The sequence below is a fragment of the Crocodylus siamensis genome, chromosome 4, assembly GCF_052110815.1.
Source record: "Crocodylus siamensis isolate JL-2025a chromosome 4, ASM5211081v1, whole genome shotgun sequence".
Classification (NCBI taxonomy): domain Eukaryota; kingdom Metazoa; phylum Chordata; order Crocodylia; family Crocodylidae; genus Crocodylus; species Crocodylus siamensis.
Window position 1 is genome coordinate 29,524,199 of NC_143398.1, and position 24,797 is coordinate 29,548,995.

Here is a 24,797-nt window from a genome sequence, read left to right on the forward strand (position 1 = left end):
ATCTTCAGTTTACACTAAACAGATCCGTGCAAGAAACAGCTGGCTCATAAAAGGGACACACACTCTCTAAGGCAGTGGTATTCAGTAGCACACGTGCACACATACACAGTTGTCAGCCTTTTGAGACTTGAAGCATCCTTCAGAAAATACTAGTTCTTCATTTTCAGTCTTTTTTAACTTCTCCAAAATAACAGAACAGATTTTCTGTTGCAAAGAACTCAGAAATTTCACAACTATAGGTTTCTATTTGAAATCTCTAGGTTTATCTTGTGAATCATACTTATATGTTTAATAGTGCTAACACTGTGTGGCACCCTTTAACACCCTTGAAAGGATCCCAAGGTGCTCTAGCATTCTGGTTGAGAATCACTGCACTAGTTTATTTTACTCAATTAAACTACCAAAAAATGACATTACAATTGTTTGGTTTTGCCTAGGGAGCACAAACTGAACTCATCCCATGAGATCTGTAATGAATACCTAGATTTCTAGAGTTCAGACAACATAACAGGTCTGCAAACATGCATGAATGTATTCCCCCAAGCCCCATACCTGAGCATATCATTGCCCCATTCCTTCAGCTGGATTCACCCTGATGGAAATATGCACTCATATGGAACCTCCTTTATTTTATAGCAATTCTGTGAAGAATCAGAATCTGTCCCTCTGACACTAACCATGAAAACCTGGCTAATACTTATTCTGTTGGGAAAGCCAAATTAGCAGTAGTGCCAGAAGGCAGGAAGAGTTTGAACTTCACATCAGAAAACTTTTCATTCGTGTCAGTTAGTTGGAAACTATCATTTAACTTTTACAAGGTTGTTTAATTGTTATAACTGATTTCATAACACTCTACTAGCTAAGCTTAAAAGATCCAAGTCTGTTACCTCAGAACCAGATTTATAAACCTATACAGAGGTCAGCTGCTAGAAATGGACAGAGCCACAATAAACAAGAATGATTTATCATATAATATAATTAGGAGCATTAGTGCTGAACGGCATGGTCAGTTGCACTCATTATTTAACTGTATGCTCATTGACAGAGACAGAACAATGTTGGAGCCCAATTATTCAAAAAGTTATTGAACAAAATTAAATCAGAAAATAAATAAAATGACACCAGTGATTATATTACAGGCCCAATCTGCTACTAATTATATATAGTGTGTGTTTTGTTATTTATTTCAGCAGGAGCAGAATATAGAATTTAGGTCCTAATCTTGTAAAGACTTAATCAAAAATCAGTCTCCTGGCCTCCAAAGTCATCTTGTGATACTTGAAAAAATGGTGAACTCCTATAAACAGAACCATACACAGGAGTAACATTATTTTCATACTCAAGACATTGCAGTCCTGGAACCTTAGGGTATCTTTACAAGTGCTTGGGTGGGAAGAGGAGGGGAAAGGTGTCTTCAATTAAGAGTGGCTCTCAGAAGATGCTCTAATTAAAGCACCCACAGTATCTCATGTATTCAGCATCTTGTGCTTCAAAACGGTGGCTGGGGCACTTTAAACTAATGCTCATCAAATAAGCTTTAAAGTGCCCCTGCTGCCATTCTGAAGTGCATGGACGCTGAATATATGAGATGCCAAGGCTGCTGGGGTGTGCTAATTAGCATGCTCCAGCAGACTTAATTAACTCTGCTCCAATGCACTGTACAGCAAAAACTTAGTTATCCAGCACCCATGGGGAATAGGGGTGCTGGATAACCAAATATGTTGGTTATCTGAGAGGACCAAATGGGCATCTTTGCCTGTTCGGGCCGCTGCCTCTTCCACCGCATTAGGTGCACCACTGCCCCTCCTGCCACGTCACAGCCCCTCCCACTGCATCAGTGTGCCAGGGGACTGGGAGGGGGCCATTGGAGCAATTGGTTAAGGACATCTGTCATCTCAAAGCAGGAAAGGAAAAAAAACATGGAAAAATCTTAAGTCTACAAGCTACAGGAATAATTAGTTATGGTGAAAATATGTCACTATCTCTCCGCTGGCAAGATGACTGATGTTACCAAATTAAAACAAAAGTTAAGAAAAGCTGCTTCTTTAAAAAAAATCTTGGTTGGCTGAAAATGTCTAACAAATACAATTATTTCCTTTGTTAAAGCCATCAGACTTTTGAACCTGCCATTTGTTAGTGGTTACACAACATGTTCCCTTGAGCATCTCATTGTAATTGAGCACTATATTATTTTATTTTGTTTCATTTAATAAGGTGGAATACAATGTGTCAGACTGTCAGTAGGTACATTTTTGTAATGCATGTAATAATAAAAGATAAAGGCAAGCCAGTTCTGGGGTTGTTTCGTGTATTTTTTTCCATCTACTGACCTAGTAAAATCAAGTCTTTTATTTGATAACCAGTGAATATCACTTCTTTTACAAACCTCATCTCTTCTTGAGCATCTCTTCTTGTTTTGGATGTTGAAAGAACAAAATTGCTCTTTTACAAAACAAATAAATCTTGTATTGTGTGTCCCTTTTATTTGTTAAGTCATGCAGAAAATGAAAATGAGTACTTTATCAAAGTACAGTAACTTTCATTTTTGAGCCCTTTCAAACAGTGTGTCACATATCCACAGATAAATATGAGCTTACCCTGTTCTACAGCTTTCTTTATCTCTTGGAGATCCCACTGTACCTTTTGCTGGTTGAAAAGAAACTGTTCCCTCATAGTACTGATGAGAGAGAAATGTCTTGAAACCTTAAAAAAAAGCATTCAATAGCTTTTAGTCATTTGAAGCTTCCATTGCATCCAACCCTTTGTTGCTTCTCTGTTTCCTTCTTTTGGAATTGCAAGAATATTTTTTCTTCTCTCTTCACAGCCGTTTGCTATTTTGTATCTTTTAGACTAGGTGAGGGGTAGAATATGTCTTTACTTGAATAATAAAAACATAGGTGGAGGGTCTTAAAGCCAGCTACAGGATTTAGATACAGAACTGTCACATATTTCAGCTGGCCTGAATGGAGAGCTGTTAATGCCACCCCTCCACCATTATCAAGTTTCACAAGAGACAAGATTATCTTTAAGAAATCCAATGTGTTTAGTGCTACCATAGGAAATTTACAGACTGTAACTTTTGAGAAGCTTCACAGAAGTATGCTTAAGTAATCTATAATCTTTAGATTTTCTAAAAGACGATACAGCAATTGCACAAGTTACCTGAAAAGTCATATCTCACTGGACCCATCCACCGCTTCTTTTCGCTGTCTCTTAATATATCTCCATAAAAACCATAACCCAACAGTGATACAGAGTATTTCAGAAATGTGTTGTTGTGATGTATAGAGGAGACATCCAAAGGCTGACAGTCACCTATTACGAACAGAAACTCCAATTTTTACCAAAGTTTACACTGTTTCCAACTGCAAACTTAATATTAATTTTACACAGCAGACATTTTGTTTTGCTGATAGCAACCTTGTAATACATAAAACAGGAGAAAGAGAAACATTTTTGAAGCCTAACTAATCCATATATCAAGGCTGTTCTACTAGCAGACATGAGCTGCATTTGGCCTGTGAGGGATTAGCATTTGGTCTATGGGCTCCTGCCCAGGTGCCACAGCTCCTGTTTCTGCAGGAGTAGCCAGGGTCTTTAGGACAGGGCAGCATAGTCGGAGGTGGTGCCATAAGCTCGCTGCCCAGGCATCAAGGACACTGTGGGTTTGGAGAGGAGGGTTTCCTGCATGGCAGTTGTACGGAGATGGGGATAAAGGACTTGCCACAGGGGTAGAGAGGCTCCCACAGTAGCAGGGCAGTGGTGGAGGGGACGAGTTGCATGGCTTATGCAGCAAAAGGGCTCCACATGGCAGGGGTACCAGGAGCATGTACAGAGTGCGTCCTCTGTGACATGCAGCCCTCAGTGTGTGGCCCCCAACCAGTGTCTCATGTGGCCCCCAGCGGCTTTGAAATTGGACAGTCCTGTCATATATTATTGAAAAAGAAAAATAAGACAAAAGAAGAACAATGGGGCAATGGAAAACACAGTAATAAATTGGTCATGTGAAAGCAGATCAAAGCCATATCTTTACAAACTCAGCAACTTGTTGAACCCTACCATTTTGTAAGCTGTTCAAATTATTTGATTTGTTATATTTAATATTTATATTGTATCACGCCAGTCTTAAATATAAATGTTTACATAAATTGATGGTAATGTAAGTGATTTTGTAGCCAAGATGGTCCATAAATTATGCGAGAGGCAATGTGATATATTTTATTGGACCAACTCTGTAGTAGTGATAAAGGTAAATAAGTGTTCAATGGCAGACATTCTTTGTCAGGTCTCTCTCCTGACAAAATGTATTTAGTAATTCATTTACTTTGTAATTAATTTAGCAATTCATTTACTGTTTTAGACAAAATATAGATATACTAATTTAGACAAAATATGTCCACTTCACTTTACACACAATGAACAGCACCATCAGTGTCAACATACTGCAGGACAAAATCTTAGAATTCCAATGTTTAAGCACTCAGAAAAGCAGAAAATACTAATATTAACATCACCTGTAAAATTCAGTTCTTTATATTTAAGCATTACACTGTAGTCTTCAAGTCATAAATCATTTCTCAAATACAACAGAGAAAACAGTTACTTGCCCTACCACATCTGCAGTTCTTCAAGACATTGCAGTCAGCATGGATCTTACCATAGGCTCTATGCAGCTGAAGTAGGAAGGAAGTAGCCTTGGGTAACGAGAGCAGCTCCCCACTATTATTTAATTTGCTGCTGTTCATATTCCTTGCCAATGCTGGCCCATTTTTCCACATACTAGCAATGCCTGCTATCATGCCATTCCCCTTGGAATGGCAATAGTTTAGGTTGCCACCTGTTACCACGCTTGACAGAATGAGGTGAAGTGATTCCTGGAGGGTAATTCTAGGATGGTCTTGATTTTGGCTGTTGAGACCCACAGCAAACCTGCTGTCACTGGGATGCATAACAGAGGGCAGCTGTATAAAGGGCATGCTTTCTGGACGGGCATTCTGGCTGGCTACTGTAGGAATAGGTGGGCATCTTCTCTTTGTTTTAGAGAGTAGGTCAATCTTTCACTCCATCAACACAGTCTTAGAGTATGAAGGAAACTATCCTCTCCCACATCAGAAAATATTTGTAGCCAAATATAGTGGGACACAAAAAGGGAAGCTGATGAATAAATCACCCTTCTAAAGGGGTCCAGTTTTTTAAGGTCTATCATTTGGAGTCCCCTTGGTTAAACTGGTCTCTGTGTGGATCACAGATACCTCAAATGTCCCTGGTCCCAGATGCACATACAATTGTTTCAAGTTCTTAAGATGAACTTGACAGCATGGCCTCAGCAATTAACAGCAGGTTCTGCAAGACTCTGTAGTTATTGATGGCTGGTTTTGGAGCTGAGGTGACAGTCTCCTCCAAGGAATTATTCCTTCGGTAGAAAGAGGAACCGGAGTGTTTTCTGATCAAGTCCTCTCCCTGGCAATGGAGTCCCTTTGGTTCTGGTAAGGGAGTCCTGACGCCCATGGTGACAGACCTTTTTTCTTTTTAAGATACACTAAATAGCTCTTCTACAGTGGTAAATCATAACATATAATGAACAGGCTGTGGCTCATTTGTCCACTTCTGTTTATGTGTTACTGTCTGATTCAGGGCATGTTGGGATCCAGCCATAGGACTCCTCCAGGAGATTCTTTCTAGTCTTTGAATGGGGAACTATGAGTGGCTTGAAGTCTCAGATGTTTATTATAAAGTATATTGTATCAGGGTTGTTGCAACTCCTGTGCCAATGAATAAGCACATTGCCAGGAAGAACCGTATTTCTTGCATGGGGAGTTGTTACATGTGGGGCTAGTTCCAAGGTGGTTCCTTGGAGGTATATCTTGGTACAGAGGTATTTCAATATTGGGTCAGCTCTCTGCACTGACACTGGTGGCAGTATTGGTGTCTCTAGTGCCTTCTTCATAGTTTATGTCCTGCTCTCATCTCTCAATGTTGGAGAGTCTAAAAGACTTCCTTTTTGTAGAAACTTCAAGATTTACTTAAGGATAAGTTTGCTAAGCACTCTGAACTGCACTTGCACTTGATGCAATGTGTCACTCAGCACATTACAGGCACATCCAGACAAGCGTGCACATGCAGGGGCATATGTTTCCCATGGGATAAATAGCAGCAGCACATTGACCCATTGCTCTGTCACATTTGTGCCACTGCTTTTTGTTCCACACAATTGACCTGCGTGGGGTAGGAAAGGCTGAGGCCAGCACCTGTGCTGGCCCCAGCAGCCTTACTTAGGGTCCCGGGGAGCTCCTGGGGCAGCAGTGGGTCCCAGGGAGCTCCTGGGGCAGCAGCTGGTCAGAGCATGGTTCTGGTTGGCCAGGCTCTGTTTCTGGTGATGCACTCTGCTGCGATGTGTGCTACACTGCTTTTTAGTGGTGGTTTTTTTGACACTGGGATCTCCCTGTGTCAAATTTTGGCACCACGCTGTGAATTAGCAGCGCAGTGAATGGGTGCATGTGTGCTGTGTGTGGTCTGCAGTGCCTTTACCTACAGGAAGTAAATATGACCTCCTATCCTATATATTTGAACTATATTATTAGATATGTAAAAAAAAAGCTGACAGAGAAATGAGTGATTTCTGAATATTCTAATGAACTCGACAGCAAGGTAGTAAAATGTGAGGCAAATACCTACCTACAATAATGTGTAATGCTGATGTTTCTGGATCAACGATGCCCACGGTTGCATAGCATATACAATCTGTGGAACCTGTAAAATGAATATGTTTTTCATTTTCCATCTTTTAATAACGACAAAAATAGTCCTTTTAATGGTGCAGATAAAAATGCTATATCCTATCACTTAATTTTATTCCCTTATTTAACATGGACAAATACAATGATGTCAGAGCAGGGCCCTATAATCCAGTCCACTGTGCTGCTGGTGGGTCTTGGATCGGCTCTAAGTGCCACATGAAGCATATGCTGGCTCTGGCCCTGACTCCATGAGCCACACATGGTATGTGTCCCAGTCTGGTCCTATACACTACATGTGGCGTGCATGCCCCCTTCAGTTTCACATTCCGCACACAGCTGGGGCTTGCACTGCAGGCAGCTCCTGCCCCAGACTGGCTCGGTATGCTAGATCCAGCCTGAAGGGCCAGATGAGTTTGATACCCCTGGACAAACAGAATAGAACCAAACAACAGTAGGATATGAACATTTAATTATGATGCTTAAAATCAGAACACTAATTTTGTCTGGCAATAAACTTTACCCCTCCCTGCACAAAGTCTAAGCACTTGCATTTTATACAATGTTGAAAGCAGGAACTGGGGAAGTGTAGTCAGATCTTTCCTCAAAGAAAAAATTTCAAGATTGCAATACAGGCTTTCCTACTCTGTGGATACACATGGGGAAAAATGGTGACTCATTCACTCTGGCAGGCAATCTTGAAGGATGCACAGAGGTATTGTTTAGTCAGTCACAAATACATTAACTACTATTATTCATTGCAGTCAGCTTTGCTTAAATTTCTTATTTTTGTTTGAGGAGCAAGCAGACAGGTATTTACATAAAATGTGCAATAAAGATAACAGACTTGGGTAACTTATACTTGTACTCACTCATATGATCAATCAGTTCTGTTTAGAGCATTCCTTTAGTCTTATTAATCTTTTCTCTGAATAAAAATGCTTTTTCTTTTGCACCAACTGTTATGACAATGTAAAATTACTTCCATACAGACAGTTTAACTAGTCAATAACTCTACACCTGCATTGTAAAAATGTCTGCAACAAAGTGAAATACTAAAATCACAGTGGTACCAATTTAGCAGATATACTGGAATATTACAAAGATGCAGGTTTATTTATTAGGAAAGTATCTTTGCTTGGAAAAGCAGTTTTAGATATATTTACCATTCCAAAATAGAACTGTTGAGAACAAAATTTTGCTCTATGCAGATCAGAGAAAATTATTTATATTCCACATTCCTCTCTACAGGAGCTTGAAAAAGAGGGGAATTCTAGTATCATACTAACATATACAGATGCAAGTAGAACTGAATAGAAGAGTAAGTGCAAGACAGAAAATGACTCAAGTTTATTTTCAGTCTTTCAATTAATGTAATACAAAATGTATACATTTTTTTTCAATTTCAATCATCTAAGGGTTGAGCTATAATGCAGCAAACAAAGATCTAATTGAAAAAAGCAACATAACAGCATCCCTTAAATTTTCAGCAATTTAGCGTACCTTCATGTGTAACATATGGTTATTTACAAACCCACACTAGTATGTTTAGAATTAAAAGATACAAATGTAAAATAATAGAAAAGATACATTAAATGAAATGGATATTACATCTAGTGCTTCAAATGGATTGCAGGATTAATTTATAACCATAACTATGAATCAACACCCCAGATTAGATTATGAAAAATATGTATTTTGATTTTCTGCCTATAGATTTCATGCTTTTAATTTGAGCATAAACATATAACCTTATGCTCAAACTATCTAGAACAAAACAGTGCTTTAGATAATATCTAGAGCAAAACAGTGATTCAGAAGGCACTGGTACTTCTCATGTACTAATTAACTCCATTAATGAGAAGGAAATTGCCAGGAACAGAGTGAGATCCAAAAAGTCCTACTTCAGGTGCTTAAATCCAAAACCGCAGTTTTGAAAATCCCCAACTCACTTCCCACCTAACCCTGAAGTCCTAAGTTCATGAATACATCATTTGCTTCCCAACAGAAAGTTCTGTTTTTTCACTTGTATAATAGCATCTCAGTTTTAACAGGACTCAACAGCATGTTGTCTCTACTAAAGTACAAGCTTGACTGTAATCCCAAAGAAATACCCTTTTCTCTGCTCAAGGTCCCCGGATGGATTTGATGTGGTAAGCATTCTCTAAGGCATTTATTCAGGATAAGGAATCACACAAAATGCATGGGTAACTAAAATTTCTTTCAAAATGCAGCCAGAGGACAAGATGGTTGTGGCGTCCATTTATATAATGGTCTAGTGACTAAAGCAGTTGCCCAAGACACAGGAGACTCAAATTCAGTTTCCTTCCTGCTCTGAGGAATTAAAATCCACATCTAAGGGCATGCTCCAATCATTAATCTATTAACTAGGTTGGATAGCAGCACGTTCCATCCCTTCCTGTTGAACCAATGCCATTGTCCAACAACGAATACAAGATCTGCTGAGATAAAAAGCAAGTGAGAGAATGACTCTGTAGTCTACTGGTTAGGAAATTTATCTGGGAGTCATGCAGGACTGGGCCAACTCACCAGAACTGAGAACTTCCACCTCTCAGGTTAGTCACTGTCCTTCCAACCCAATGAATTTTGAACTCTTGGCTTCTTGGTGTCCACAGGAAAGCTGGAAACTACCCAACCACTAGAGAAGTGGTTTTGAACCTTCTTGGACTCAAGGCACCTGCTGGATAATGCCAGCTCTTAGCTTTTGTTTTTTGACTATGCAAAAGTAATAAGAGCAATTCTTCTGTTGCAAAGAGCTCACAAGAAGCACAAAAGGTCAGAATGTTTTTGACACTTTTGATTCCCATTTGAAATCTCTGGATTTATTTTGTGAGTTGTGTTGGTATTTGCACACCTAAGAGTGCTAATATTGTGTAGCACCCATGACACCCTTTAAAGGATCTTGTTGTACAGCAGTTAAGAATCACTGGTGTAAAGTCTGCTGATAAGGCAATCTTCTCAGAGACGGGTTTGAATTTCAGAGTCTCCCACTTCTTGACCAAGTGCTCTAATTACTAGGCTAGCTTATAAAAGGAGGTGCCATTAGCACTATATCCTCATCCAGTCATATTTTAAGACTCTACCATCCTCAGCTCTTGCAGAGAAAGCTTGCAAGTGCCATTTTCAGAGCTGTGGATCCCAAGTGTTCAGATGTACCTCCCATGCAGCCCCAAGCTGGATATCTAGGCTACAAAGGGAGGGACTCAGGATCTGCCACTGTGCTCATCATGACCTACTGCCAGCTCTAGGCAGCTCCCTGCTCAGCATCCTGGAGTTTTTACATTCCATTCTGTGCAGAGGCACTTACCTCACCAGACATTACATAAGAAGCCTACATGCCTAACAGGTGGCTCTGGATTAACACACAGGGCACTGAGCATCTAATATTAGGTGTCAAAATACTTAAGGCCATTGTTACTATACCTAATACACCTATGTGAGGTGTTCCTTCAAGCTTTACTCTAGCAATTTGAAGAATGCCATTCAGTCCACCTGCCTACTTTCAGATATACCACAAGCATCCTGGATTGTAAACACCAGTTACACACAGAATGCTCAAGTTGCATGCCCACTTTACATGATAAGAAATAGGTGGAGAAATGTATTGACTTCAATCTAGTGCTTATGTTTTCTTTTCACTTCCTTTCACTTCAGAAGTACGGCATTGTTGAACAAGAAAAGCCATTCTCTGTATGGCATAGTCCCTGTTATCTCCCCTACCAAAGACTGGAAGAAAGTTCCATACCGTATTGAACATTTAGCAGAAGCCAGCTACAAGACTTGGAAAACTGAAGTTTGTACCACAACAGCATAATTTCACATAATTCAAGGCATTTGTTTAAAAATAAAAATCAATAGGGCATGTGTTAGATTAAACTGGTTTATTGACAGATCTCAGAAACCTAGTTAATGAGGAGAAACCACAGAGCCAAGCTCTTCTTAAGGTGTTTGCCTAGGTATCTTCTCTTGGTCCAAAGCTATTTAATCCAGTTAATCAAATCTTTGCTGCTAACCGGTTTTCAAGTGATGAATATTGATAGGATAGTAGGTATGAGGACATGTTACTATGAGGAGTAATATGAATGGCCTAGCTCAAATGTTACATTCCCACCAACTGTGTTTCAATACAGCCAAATGTGGTGCAATTCATTGTGGAACCAAGAATGTAAGTTGTACCCAGTTGTTTTGGTAAGCAGTAGCTTAGGAGAAGCAGGGATCCCTACAGGGTTGTAGGGTTCGAAGGGATATAAAGGACCATCTGACCCAAGCCCCTCCATGAAGGCTCTTCCTAAATTATCTTTATCCAACGCTTGTCCACTTTTTGCTTGAAAGCCTCCAATGAAGGAGACCCACAACTTCCCTGTAGACATGCAGGGAAGCTGCTCTGATGCACTGTAATTACAGCATGTCAAAACAGACTCGGTTAATTGAGTCTGCTGGAGCATGCTGATTAGTGCACTCCAGCAGTCTCCACGTTTCATGCATCAGCATCCCCATGCTTCCAAATGGTAGCGGGGGTGCTTTAACTAAAGCTCTTGGAGCTGCTCAAATGAAAATGCCCCCTCTTCAGTCCCCAAGCATGTGTAAACATGCCCTGTATTCCATTACCACACTGTTTTAATAGTAAGGAAGTTCTGATACTTAACCTAAATCATCTCTGCTATAATTGGAAGCCTTTGTTCTGCCTCCTGCAGCAAAGAACAGTTATAAACTACCTCAGTTCAATGCTGTGGCAAAAAGAAAGAGAGAAGTATGGAAGAAGGAATTACACTAGAAACAAGAAAGGGATCTTGCTACTGTATACAGTAATAGTATTACTACAACAAAAAGACAGCAGCCAGGTCTGATGACCTTATTTCCAGGGCATGGAAATAATACAGTTGAGAGGAACATCACACAATGATCCAGGGGCTTAAAAGCAAGCTTTACTACCAGACCCATAAATGCTCAACTTACGCAGCTTATCTAGAAGAGGTCACTTGGCTACTGCATATAGGTACCTAAAATTGTTTTTTCCATATCCAAGACCTTTAATCTTGCTAAAAAAAGCAAAAAGATAGAAGCTGAAGTCAGAGAAATCCAACCTTAGCCAGTTACCTGCCAGGATCCTGAAGGAATTTATTTTATTTCATTTTTTTAAAAAACCCTAATGCTTAAATAGCTAGATGTTTTGTGGGTTTTTTTGCCTTCCTTTTAAGTATCTGAGCTTGGACACAGCAAAAAGGTAGGATGATAGCTATGTGAACTAAAGCTTTAAGGTGACACAGCAAGTCATTTTTCTAGATGTCTGGCTGATGAGTCTTGTCCCCATGCTCAGATTCTTTGGAAGTACATTTTTCTCAAGGATAGGCAAGGATCACCCACCTACCACAAAAATCATATGAACATGTCTTCCCTGAGCAACTTTCTGTCATTGCATAGACTGTGGTGGCACTTTGCTTTCTCCTATTCTTTTCCTGAGTCAATTAGTTTAGCCTGAGGACTGAAATACTTTAGTGTAAAGTTTTTAGACTTATTATGGAAATTGGTAGGTGATACTTAATGGCATATATCATATGATATACAGAAAGTTGGACAAGACAATCTGAGATTCCCATCTGGCCTTAAAAATTATGAAAAATACTACCGCTCTCTGGATACAGCTCTACTTTGGGGGGGAAAAAAAAATCACACCACATTCGCTTTTCTTCGAGTCTGCTGGATGACACTTAAGAGAAAGTAATCTTATTGTCCAAAATGGACTGCAGAGGAGTAAAAATGGATCAAAGTAAAAACCTTTTATCAAGCTGTTACTATTGACAGTGAACTAGACTTAGACTGTTGTGATAGACAAGCACATATTGATTCATGGGGTCAGATTTGTAGGACAACTGCAGTTAATTAATATGGAAATTCAGCAGCCAAAGCAGCAGTCTGAACAGTAGGCTTTATTCATGCTAGTAAATGCAAAAGTTTTTATATTGATTTATTCCTTAAATAATGAAGTATAATTGGTGATCTTTTAACCAAAGGACATACCAAAGAAATATGATAGTTGTGAAAACAAATGAGCAAGTGGTCAGAAGTCAACACATGCTTATTCACTAATTATACAAAATTGTTCACTGTTCATAATATACTACTGATTAACATCTTAAACAGCAGTTTTGATTTTTAATGGTGTTTAAAAAAATAATTTCCTTAAAAGCCATGTGGGTTAAAAGTACTTGATGTCTAAGATCCTTTTACTAGCCATGTAATGGACAGGTATAATAAATACAAAAATGGTGCAAACATGCAAAGTAAGTTTTTGGGAGAAAAGCTTCCCATAAAAACAGAGTTAATTAAGTACAAATTTTCAGCTAAAATAGTTTCCTTCTACAACTCATATTTTCTAGTCCTAAATCATTTCAGCGTCAACTGAAGCTAATTCTGAATTCCCCGAGACAACTTCTATTATTAGTAAATGCATGTGTAGACACGCCCAGTTATGCTGGCTTAAATTGACTCTGCAGGAAGTGGGACTAGGCCAGCGTCTACATGTGCAGGTGTTAAAGCGCATTAACACTGTGTAGAATGACTTGGGACTCAAGTTAGTCCCAAATCAGTCCACATACACAGTGTAACTGCACAGTAAGGAGTCTATACATGCATTACTATGCAGTAACTAATCGGGTGTAAACTTGATACCTGCATGATGCAGGTATCAAATGTATGCTCAAGTCAGTGTAAGTCACCATATTTACTGCGTAGTGCAGGCGTGCACGTGCACACGTGCGCCCATACTGTGCAGTCATTTTAGTTATGGTGCAGTAAATGCACACATGTAGATATGCCCACTGGGAAGCCTGCACAAAATTTGGTAACCATTTAATAGTGTTTTCATTCTGTCCCCAAACTGGATGGAACATACGTTACTTCAGTACGTTAATTCTCATTTGAAGCATTTGCAATACATAACTTAAATCTTGTGTCATGCCAGACATGAAGTACTTGAAAATCCAAAAACAGCTAACAGTCTCCCCATAGCTGCCCCTAAGATACACAAAAAGAGGCAGAAAACGTGTTGTAACCAAATGAAGAACTGTTCAGTATGAAAGTCAATATTACTGTCTGTATGTCAGAGAAGTCCGAGTGGTGCTGTAGCCATATTGGTCCATAAATGTGAGAAAAATAAGGCTTTTTGGTGATATCTTTGACTGTACCAACCATATGATTGGGAGAGATGTTCATGTCAGAAAGCTTGGGAGAGCATATAACATCTTTCCCAACCATACAGTTGTTCCAATTAAAGACTTTAAAAAATCCTTGCTTTTTTCAAAGAAGTTAACAGCTATGTTCATGTTTCAATATGACAGCATAAGATAATGCTGGGTGCACAGCCGCTCCCTAGTGGGTGAGCTACAGAAACTCTAATCAGGTAAAGTACCACTGTCAGTGGCTTCACCAAGGGCTGTAGAGAATTCTAGCAACCTTTCCCAAAGTTGGACAAGATGTATCTGGCATCTGGCTTTCAGCATGCAGGAGCGCCTCAAAATGAGAGGTGAAAGATTTGTACATCAAATTGATTAGTCAAAACATCAGGGAGGTATATATACTCTGCATCTATTTCCTTCTTTTGTTTGGGGGGTAGGGAGGAAAGGAGAAGCGAAGAAATAGCTTTACATTTAAAAAAAGCCCAACATACACACTTTCCCAAATGTATACTAGAAAGTATGTTCATTTTAGGGTACCCTTCAGAAGACATTAAAAAAACAAACAAACAACCCTTAGGTTTAAACATGTTAATTAAATGTTTTCCAGAATCACTATCCAGAGACAAAATTAAAAATCTCTAAAAATATATGTTATGTGATTATTTGCATGAATTACAGCCTTACAAGTAATACATGACTAGTGTATGTAATATATATTCATACAGATCACTTGGACTATACAGCAGACAACAAAGAAAGCAACAGCTCTCTCATCTATGACAAAGTGACTATAAAGGATATAGCACAAGGAAGTGATCCAAGACATTAAGTACTGTTTGATGTAAATCAAGATATTTTTTACAGATACTAACTTAAAATATACAGCTAAATTAAAATGGTGATAAATCAATCCATTTGTATCAGGAAGGTAAACTTCTTTCTAAAGTCTTACTTCCTCCACTTTTGAAAGAGGCATAACTGCACTGTTAAATGGCAGTTAACCATACCTTGTTTAGGTAGATTAGCATTTTCAAAGCTGGAAACTTAGACAGAAAAATACCTGATTCAAGTCAGTAGAAAGTTTCCCTAACCAAAAAAAGAAAGGAGGGGGAAAATATATATATATATATATATACACATATATATTCATTCATTCAAGGAGAAATGTATTGTCAATGTACAATAAAGAAGAATTTCAGAGATTTTACTTTTAAATGGCACCAAGTGATCTGTGTCTCATAACCATTCTTTAATTCTGTTTCATAAATGATCAGTCCAACAAGTCAGTTTTGTGCCTTACCTGGACATTTGTTCCCACCTCCTGTCATTTTAATGCTATCCCTATTCATTACTAATACTGACCCCTGTACTAAAGCCAAAGTATCAGATCACTCTTTTGAGGGGACCCTTTGGGGTCTTTACTTTTTTGCTATCTGGGTCATTAACTTTCAAGCACCACAGAAAGCAATCCTTTCAGATAACATTTGTTGATGTAACCAGTTTGTTACTTAGGGACTGAACTCCAAGGGAACAATTCTGACCTAATACCAGTCACTGACAAAAAGGCCTAAGAAGGTGACTACAATAGGGAACTAGTATTGACTAGTGTTTTGAAGGCATACAGGAGAGGTAACAGAGGGTGTTTAACTACAAAACAAGGACAAAGTGCACTTGTGTCTGGAACCTGTAGACTTATACAACAATGGTCTGGATTGTGATAGAAATTGCAAGAAAGGAGGTGTGAGTGTTGCACGAGTTCACTATTTGCATGGAGTTTACAAATGATGCCTTCAAATAAAGTACTACCTTTCCACTTCATGTTGTGGGGTGGGGGTCAGCAACCCATGGCTGTTTAGCCATGTCTTCCGCATTTGGCAACTGGGGGCTCTCCCTGTATCACACTGCAGTCAACTGTCTGGCGCTCTGTCAGAGGGGGACTCTGCCTGTGCCCTGCTGTGGCCAAGCAGCATAGACTCTAGTGAGGAGAGGGGGACCTTCTTCCATGAGCATATCACCTTAGTAGAAAGTTGTGGCAGTTGCTTGGACTTGAAGCCACCCACCTCTCTCGTCACTAGAAGACATTGCCAACCCTTGTCACAGGCAGTTTCGCATCAGAACAAAGTATTTAGTAGATGTGCTTCTAATGAACACACTTTATTCCCTGGTGCTTCCAGATAGATTGATGTGTTAGTTTGGGTTTGTATCTCTCTCATTTGGTGGTGTTTTGGTGCTTGCCAGCACATTAAAGCAAGGGAGCACCTCTAGTAGCAAAACATTAGCATACTTAAATGTTGATTTCTCTTGATAAAAACCACTTGCAAAAAAGAGTGTAGTGTTATACTAGGTATACTGTGACACTAAACTTCCATGGGCATCTTCATAGAGTATTACTATTCATACTGTTTAAGAGGTAGGCTTTGCTACAAAAAGCTAATAAAGGAATAAAATAAACTTAAAGTTAACCCTCTTTCAATCTTACCAGCAGGGATTATGCCAATCCTTATACTGCATTGGGCTAACGGCGTTTTGGGATTATTTTGATCTATGCCAGAATCCTTCTGTATTCTTCCAATTAGACCATGCATCACTTCACTGAACATGCCGTCCCCACCAACACATACAATACTGCCAGAAAACACAAATTAGAGTGCATGCTAACAATCAATAAACAACACATTTAATGCTTTATTTAGAGCACATATAAACTTGTCAGAGAAAGTCACTTTTGTTTTCCTTAGCCTTTATTAGACATAAATGTGGACATAGTCAACTCAAAATATTAAATTTAAAACACACAAAACAAAAAGCTACATTTTCAGGAAACAAACAGGCTCAGTCTCTTTCAACTAGCTTTTCAACTGTATTCCCCTCTTTTTAAAATTGCATTTCTGTCCCCTGGTGGTGCAAAAACACAGGCAAACATCAGTGGAAACTAACAATACAAGCAAAACACTGAAACAGGACTGTACACAGAACTGCCTAATGTACTTTATGAAGAAACCAGAAATAAGCTTCTCTTTCTAAACTTACCTTTTTTAAATCTTGTAAATTAACATGTAGCTGCAGACAGAATGGTAATACTTAGGTTGACAGTGATCATTTAATATAAATATTACATACAATGGCCTCCAAAGCAAAAAGTCATATGCTTGCTTATGGCTGAGCCTTGATTTTGTTTTTTAATTTCTTTTGAATTTATTTCATAGGCATAATACCACTTTTGCATGTTTGGCAATCTGTACAAAACAGACATGAATGGAAAATAGGCACTGTACAGGGCAGATCAGAATAAAATTCATTCTATCATTCAGTATACAGGGGCCATTGTCCTGCTATGCTATATTTCATGTTATTTGTTGATTCATACATTTTAAATTCTGTCATTATCATTGTACTGCTTCATTGGCAAACCAATCCAACTCTTGGAATAGAGCAGAGAAACTGAGTCATGCTATAGACAAGTAACATTTATCCCATAAGGAACCTCTTTTGTTCCTAAACAGGGGTCCAGTCCTACAGAGCAAAACAATGCTTGCTGTATATATAGGTCAAACAGCTTGTTTTTAAAAAGCAAGAGATAAATTCTTAAAGCTGAGCTTTATTATGCCTCATTAGAAGACAGTATAGCTAGTCACTAACTCCCTTAAAATATATTCTATGGCCAGTTAAATGCTTAAGTAATTCCTGTTTTGATTTAAAATCTGATCCCTGACATGGTGGATGGAAGGAATGGGTTTAGAATCAAAGCCAAAATTACTCAGCTCCTCAACAGCAGGTACAGAGTCAGCACTACATAAATGTTCTCTCTCTTCCAAAAGGTTAATCCTCACGGCCAGTTACAGTGTCTAAGAGCTGAAATTAATCTCAATAGTATTATTTTGACTCAAACTACATTGACTACATTGGTCAGAAAGCCAGTGTAGAAAGCACTGAGTTTTAAGTGAAGTTTCCTCACTAGGGTTGCTACTACTTCTAAATGTTCCATGAACTGGCATCTCATAGCACTGTACATTTTGTAGCTATTTCAGCAGGAGAATGCTGTTGAGTAGTACAGATGTGACAAATACAGGAGGGGAGGGGTTTTCCAAAAGGGAAAGTTGTGGAGAAGAGAGATGAAGATCTACAGCAGCTACATATGTAGTGGGTATGTGGGTGGAACAAATGGATGTTGTGTAATGGATAGAAAACTTCATTGTATGCTGACAGGCACTGATAGTTCATTTCAGCATTATGATGGATGAGGACATCCTCAGTGATCCAGTCAGTGAAGAGAAAGTTACTCCTGTATTACTCTGGTGGATTATACGACTATACTGGTCTTATGGAATAAGGGTAGTGGAAAGAACAAACAGGAATTCCATACAGTTCATTTAGATAACCATCCTCAAGCATGTACCTGGAAGATTATGGGGAAAGCTTCAAGCACCCTGTATCCTGCCTCCAACCTGCAAGCCTTATTTTTCCAAATCTGGGAGACAGGAGATCAAAACAAATACTAAACACTCAGTTACCAGTCTTCTCAAAACTGCTTTTATTGGAAACTACCTAAGGAGAGAAAAACAAAGACACTCCACAGATGTAGTCTAAAGAAGTCAGGGCTTCCCAGACAGAGGGAACAAATGACTTGGCAAGACCAAGATTGGATATATGCTGTTTTACTGCTTTAAAGCTAGTTTTCACTCTGATTCCTGCTTCACAGTGCTCCAGTTTTGGTATTACTGTTCAGGTAGCTGAGGGAGTCAATTGACTTAATGGCTCACTGTTCCTCGATCTACAGATGTTGTCTATTGTCTCTCCTTTTTAACGGTCTTGATGTTCTGCCAGCCAAGCTAAACTTCCTTAGAGCAATTTTGCCATCTTCTAGCTGCTCCTGGTCTTTCTATTTCACAGTCTCTTTAGCACAAACTCTTTTCAAAATCATATATCCACTCATGAAGACCAGACTTCAGCTTTAGTTATTCAGGAAAAGGAGAGTGAATCAGGTGAAGAGTGGGCTCTGTCCCTACTCTATGCAACCATAACTCTGGAAAGCAAACTTTCTTCATTCTACCTCTCAAAAAATAAGGTACATATTCTATTTTGGGGTGTGTTATATGCAAGAAAATATGGTACATATTATGTATTTACTGAATTACTGCAAGACACTGAGGAAAAAACACTATCCCCCTACACGCACCTGGTTCAAGCTTTGCTCTGAGCTATAACAAATAAGTTTCACTTAAAATCTAGTGCTGTATCACATCTGAAAGTTTTAATGCCATTTAGCTATAGAGACAGATATCTCTCTGTAGACGTTCTAGGTGCCAACAATGTGGGGGGAAGGAAGAGGAGGAAAAATACAGTACTTTACTAGAAGAGGAAGCATATCAGTTTGACCCAGCTTGCCCAACATCTGTACAGATTGCACGCTGCACCCTATATTCAATTAGCTGTTAGATGAAGTGCCAAAAAGCCCTGGTAAAGCATGAGAGCTATACAGATATTGGATGAACCAGGTCAAACTGATGTGATGCTCTTCTGAACATGTGCTGTGCTCAGCGAAAGGGCACACCAAGCTGAAAGTAGAGTGCTGCTTCCCCTGTCCCCCTGCCCCCATGTCTGTAAGCAACCTTTCTTATTAAGACTCTGTAGGAAATCCTGGGGTTGGCTTGCCTAGGGGTTGATTCCAAGCCTCCTTAGGAGCTACCTTTTAGTCACTACTACTCTTTCTGTAAACACAATGGAGAAAAACTTAGGAGTAAGGATTTTTGGACATGAATTAGGAAAGAATTTTATAGTGTGCCAAATACAGCTTCCCTTTCCACAGGCATAAAAACTAGAACCCAAAGCTACCTTACTAAAAAGGAAGCTGTGAGTTCAAGCCTATATATTGGAACTGAAGTAGCTAAACTACAGTAATTGAAAGCTAGCTTCAACCTTATGCATGAAGAGATGCAGTAAGTGGAATTCTGGTCAAGCAAAGTAGTGTCGTATGCCAGTTATTTTTTAGGGGAGATTTTCAAGAATGCCTACAATATTTAGGCTTTGTGCTCTAAATGACCTGGAACACTCAGCTTTTCTAAATCCAGAATTTTAAATGCCAAACATTTGAGACTATAACAAAGTCCTTCCATTCCCTGTACCCAGATTTAGGTCTCTCTCACCATTTCTAGGTTTACTTAAGTTCATAGGAGACAAGCCTGTTTTGATAGCCTCTAGAGACCCTGTGTCCTGGATTAATTAAGGCTTTTGCAAAATATTTAAAAACCTCACAATCTGACCAGTTTAAAACATTACTTTTTAGTTTGATATGAAAAGTTAAGTAAGTCTCAAAAAAGAATCCTGCCAATATTACTACTCTTGGTAAAATTTTCCTCTTGAGACAGAAGTGTAAGTCTAGAGATGGACAGTTAAGGATAAAAGCAATTCCCTACTGCCACAATTTGTAATCACCTCATTTCCTCATTCAATGTATATCACACATCCAACTTTATATTCTCTGCTTCGAAAAGGTTTCCTACCCAGAGATCCATTTCCAAAGTACTGCAACACTGGCATTTCCTACTATATATTATAATTAACACACTGTGGGCACATCTACATGTGCGCTTCAGTGCATGGTAGACTATTTTGCTGTGTGTTAAAGTAACATGTAAAAAACCATGACATTATGCTAATGAGCAGTAAAATAATCTACTGAGCATTGTCACTAAAAAAGCATGCATATGTGCCACTGCCCCACCTGAGGCAGATGGCTGCCTTGGCTCTAACTCTAGCTGCTGCTATCTGGAGTCAGGAGCCACTGAGTCAACAGCATCTGTGGTGGGTCCACAGCTGGTGACAGCGCAGGTCAGGAATCGAACAGGGGGAAACAAAGGAGTCAGGCTGCTTGCCTCCCCCCTCCACCATTGCTTTCCCACCATGAATGACTGGTGCCTCCTGCAACTGGGGGGGCACCAGGGCGGTGAGCAGGAACTGCCCTCAGTTGCCACCTGCACTGTCAGTGGGGACCACCCTCAGCCATGTCAGCAATGGGAGGTGGCAACTGCCCGCAGAAGCTGGCAGTGGCCAATCTCAGGGCAGGCACATGCTCCACTGTGCCCCTCGTGTTGCCTATGCTTTCCCCATTGCTAGTCTCCCACAGTCGGGGGGAGCACAAATATAAGACAACCCTCCAATAATTAGATTCCACACACAGAACATTATAACAAATTTCTCATTTTCCTTGTATAGAATCAAAATTACTGGGTGTAGTTTTAAATTCAAAGTTGTCATGGTTTTAGGTAAATAAATTTAATAGTTTCTAAACTTTTTCAATATTTGGCTTTTAAAATGAAATATACAAATATGAAATATTAAACAGTAACCCAAGTCAACTGAAAACTCTTGATGTAAAATACTTAAGTATCCAAGCCTCCAGTGTTTAAGAAGTTTGTTTAGGGGAGATTAGGAGGCAAGTAGTACGTCCAATTGTTGGATGAACAAATATATGTAAAATTGATTGAGCATATGAAGTTCAGGCAAGTTTAAAACTAAATACATTAATGTTAGACACTAAATTAGCACTTTAATTATTGCTTTTGAAATCTAAATTCACAAACTCTCTCAATCTAAGTTTACAATCAATTCACAAACTCTGCTTTTCCAATAATGTCGTTAAATATCAAAAGTAGTGAGTGTATTACTTGAATTCTAGAGGGAAAAAATGTTATTAAACCTTATATTACATATTTTGGGAAAAATACTAATATAAATAAAATCACTTACCCATCATATTTGTATATATTAACTTCAAATAAGTTATCTTTAGCATGGTTAGCATGTTCAGTTACTACAGAGAAAAATAAAACAAATATTTATTCACGCAAGACTTCATATTAAGTTAAATTCCACAAACTTAAAATAATGAAATGAACATAACTGCCAACCAAAACAAGACTACTTTAAAGTCTCTGCTTACCGAAGTAATTCACTTCAAAAGATTTTAAAGCAAGGAAAGAATTGAGAAATGCATGTACTACATAAGGAAATTATTAAACCTAATTTTTGTAAGTTTTTATTTAACTATCAATAAAAAAGCTTGCATTGTGAACCAGTATGTTAGTAACTATATCATCAGGATAAACAAAGGGTGTGATTTAAATTGCTTTACACACAAAGGCTAGGGACAGACATTACACATAAACCAGTTTAAGTGATCAGAAACTGGTTTAAACCTCTAACAGAACAGGCATTCAATGCACATAAACCAGTTTGAGATAAACCTAGTTGAATGTAGTATCAGACTTAACCAATTTGGCTCAAACTGGTTTATGCAATGTCTGTCCCAGACCCCTTGCTGGTTTAAATTAAATCAGACTTCCCCATCATCCCAGCATGCTCTCTGGGCAGGGCTCTGCTTTGCTTCAGAGCAGAACTGGCTCTGCCCCTCTGCTCTCTAGCCAGAGCAGGGACAGCATGTGGCGAGACACCAGGTAGCACGGCCCTGTTAAGGCAAAGTGGGCAGGGAGGGGATTAATTCTTCCCTACTTCCTTTCCTCCCCCACTGCAGCCAGGATCTGCCTGTCAGCTGGGAAGCAGAGGGGAGGGGGCTGCAGCACTGGCCCCTAGGGCTGGCAGACCCTGACTGCAGGGCAGAAGGGACCAGAAGGGACAAAGGAAGGAATTCACCCCTTTCCCTGCTCCCTTCGCCTTAAGGCACCATGCCGGGGCAGTTGTTCCACAGGGCAGGGAGGGGGCCTCTGTTCTGTACTGAGGGGGGGAACTCTTCTCCCTCTTCCTGCTCCCCCCAGGGTGGGGAAGAGGGACTCTGGAGGGTGGACTACTCCTCCTCCTGCCCCCTACCTCCCAGGGCTGGGAGGGGTGAGGGGCTTTATGCAAGGCTGCCAGGCCCTGAAGGGGGACTCTTCCCCTCCTCTTCACCCGCTGCGGCTGAAGATGTTACAGCAACTCTCTGCACCCTGGCTGCGTAGTCCCAGTGCCAATGCCAGTGCCAGAGCCAGGGAGGGGCTGCCAGCACAGAGCTCCCCCCTACCCTGTCCCTTGGCAATAGGAGTGGGGGGAGGAGGAGGAGGATAGGGAAAGAGTACCACCCCCAGCATGGAGCAGAACCCCCTTCCCTGCCCCGCAGGGGGGTGCTGAGGAAGAGGAAGAGAAGGAGGAGGAGGGAGGAGAAGGGGGAAAAGCCCCCCCCAATCACTGAATAGAGCCCCCCTCCACACCCCAGGGTGGTGAGAGAGGAGGGGGAAGAGTTTCCATCTGGGGTCAGGCAGCACTGTGGGGATTGCTCCCAGCTGTCAGGGAGCTGCTGGGATGGGCAGAGCTCTTTCCTCCTCTTCCTCCCTCCACACCAGCAAAGGATCCCTCTTCCCCCACCCCAGTGGAAAGGTGTAGTGGGTGCACAGGGGTGCACATGCACCCCCTGAGAGCGCTGCTGCACCCCCTGACAGCCAGCGTTCCTGGGCAGGGGGGGCGGGCAAGAGTGCTGGTGTCCCACCGAGAGCGCCAGTGGGGGAATGGGGGTGCCAGGAGAAACAGTCCCCCCGCAGTCAGTTGTGTTCACCCAGAAGTGCCAGCAGTGAACTGCTGCCACTTGCAGGTTGGCAGCTGACCATCTGCGGGGTGGGCAAGTGCCCCCCCCGACTCAGGAGGCACCAGTTGCCCATGCCCCACCCTCCAAACTCTGCAGGCTGAAGTCGGGGGGGCTTAAACTCCTCCTCAGTCTAATTTGGGCCTGCCAGAGCCTGGCCACACCCCCCTCAGCTCAGCTCCCCCGTTGGAAGGGAAGGGCTGGTCTAGTGTCCCCGGGGTTCTGGCCTGAGCCACTGCAGGGATGTGTTGAACATCTATCCACTTGCAAACCAGTTCACTCTCTGCAGGTTAGATTATCCTGCAAAGATTGAATCAATTCAGGCTTGGGCTTTTGGAATGTCTGTCCCTAGCCAAAGAGAAAAGAATAGGATGTTTCATAAAATAAAGACCTTTTACTGCTCAGAACTATCACAATTTACTAAATGTAATAAGAATGTAATTTATATCATCTGCAATTTGTGAACTTCAGTAATACAGATGCACTAGCTAACAATTGTTTTTATTTAATTTCAAAGATTTATTCATTGATAAAACTGTGTTCTTAAAAAAAAGATACATTTATGCTGAAAAAATTAATAAGAGACTAAAGAATAACACTGGTTACTCACTAACAATATCAGTTGAGATAGAAGCTAGATGAAAGAGTGGAGCCACTTTTTGTTCATAGATCCTCTTCCCTTGCCGTTTTCCACCATATGGATTAATATATACAAGCAATTGCTTTGGCCTAGACTCTGTCATGAAGAAACCAAGAAATACAATAGTAAGCAATTCTATATATAAAATAGGCATTTTTCATAATTAACAGTTTGAAATTCCTTATAAAAATATAAATATCTGTAAGAAGTTATACAAAAATAAAGGCAATGGGTATAAAAGATTTTTGTACTGTTACAGTAAGCAGATTAGACAAGTTCCTTATGGAGAAAAGCATGTGATTCATACTACTTTCATTATGTTTTGTATTATTTATAATGCGTTTCCACTAGATAAATGAAAGTTAGTGGCAGCAGAGCTTCAAACAAGATAAAACTAAGGTGGTGATCCAAAAAAGAAAAATGACTTTTCTTGAGTAGCAGTGTACACAGAAACTGAATGTTATCTGTAGGTGAGTTATATTAGATATCTCTCTGGATATAAGGTATTATTAGAATTCTGGAAAACAACTTAAGTAGCAGACAACTGAGATGCTCATCTGCCATAGGATAAAATGGTAAGAAAATGTTGTAAAGTTGTGTGTTGCACTTCAGGAATATTTCCAATATATCTATCTCACTATAAAATAAATTTAAGTCCT

General features: G+C 40.0%; 1 protein-coding gene across 1 annotated transcript in view; it reads right to left on the reverse strand.

Moving 5' to 3' along the window:
- CERK (ceramide kinase) overlaps window positions 1-24,797 on the reverse strand; it is a 67,815-nt gene that overhangs the window by 13,818 nt on the left and 29,200 nt on the right. Inside the window, exons 4-9 of the mRNA XM_090042104.1 lie at window positions 24,109-24,234; window positions 21,677-21,740; window positions 16,410-16,555; window positions 6,676-6,750; window positions 3,163-3,315; window positions 2,598-2,703 (exon numbers count right to left, since the gene is read on the reverse strand). Coding sequence (XP_089898230.1) covers window positions 2,598-2,703; window positions 3,163-3,315; window positions 6,676-6,750; window positions 16,410-16,555; window positions 21,677-21,740; window positions 24,109-24,234 — 670 coding nt within the window. The remainder of the gene's footprint in view (window positions 1-2,597; window positions 2,704-3,162; window positions 3,316-6,675; window positions 6,751-16,409; window positions 16,556-21,676; window positions 21,741-24,108; window positions 24,235-24,797) is intronic.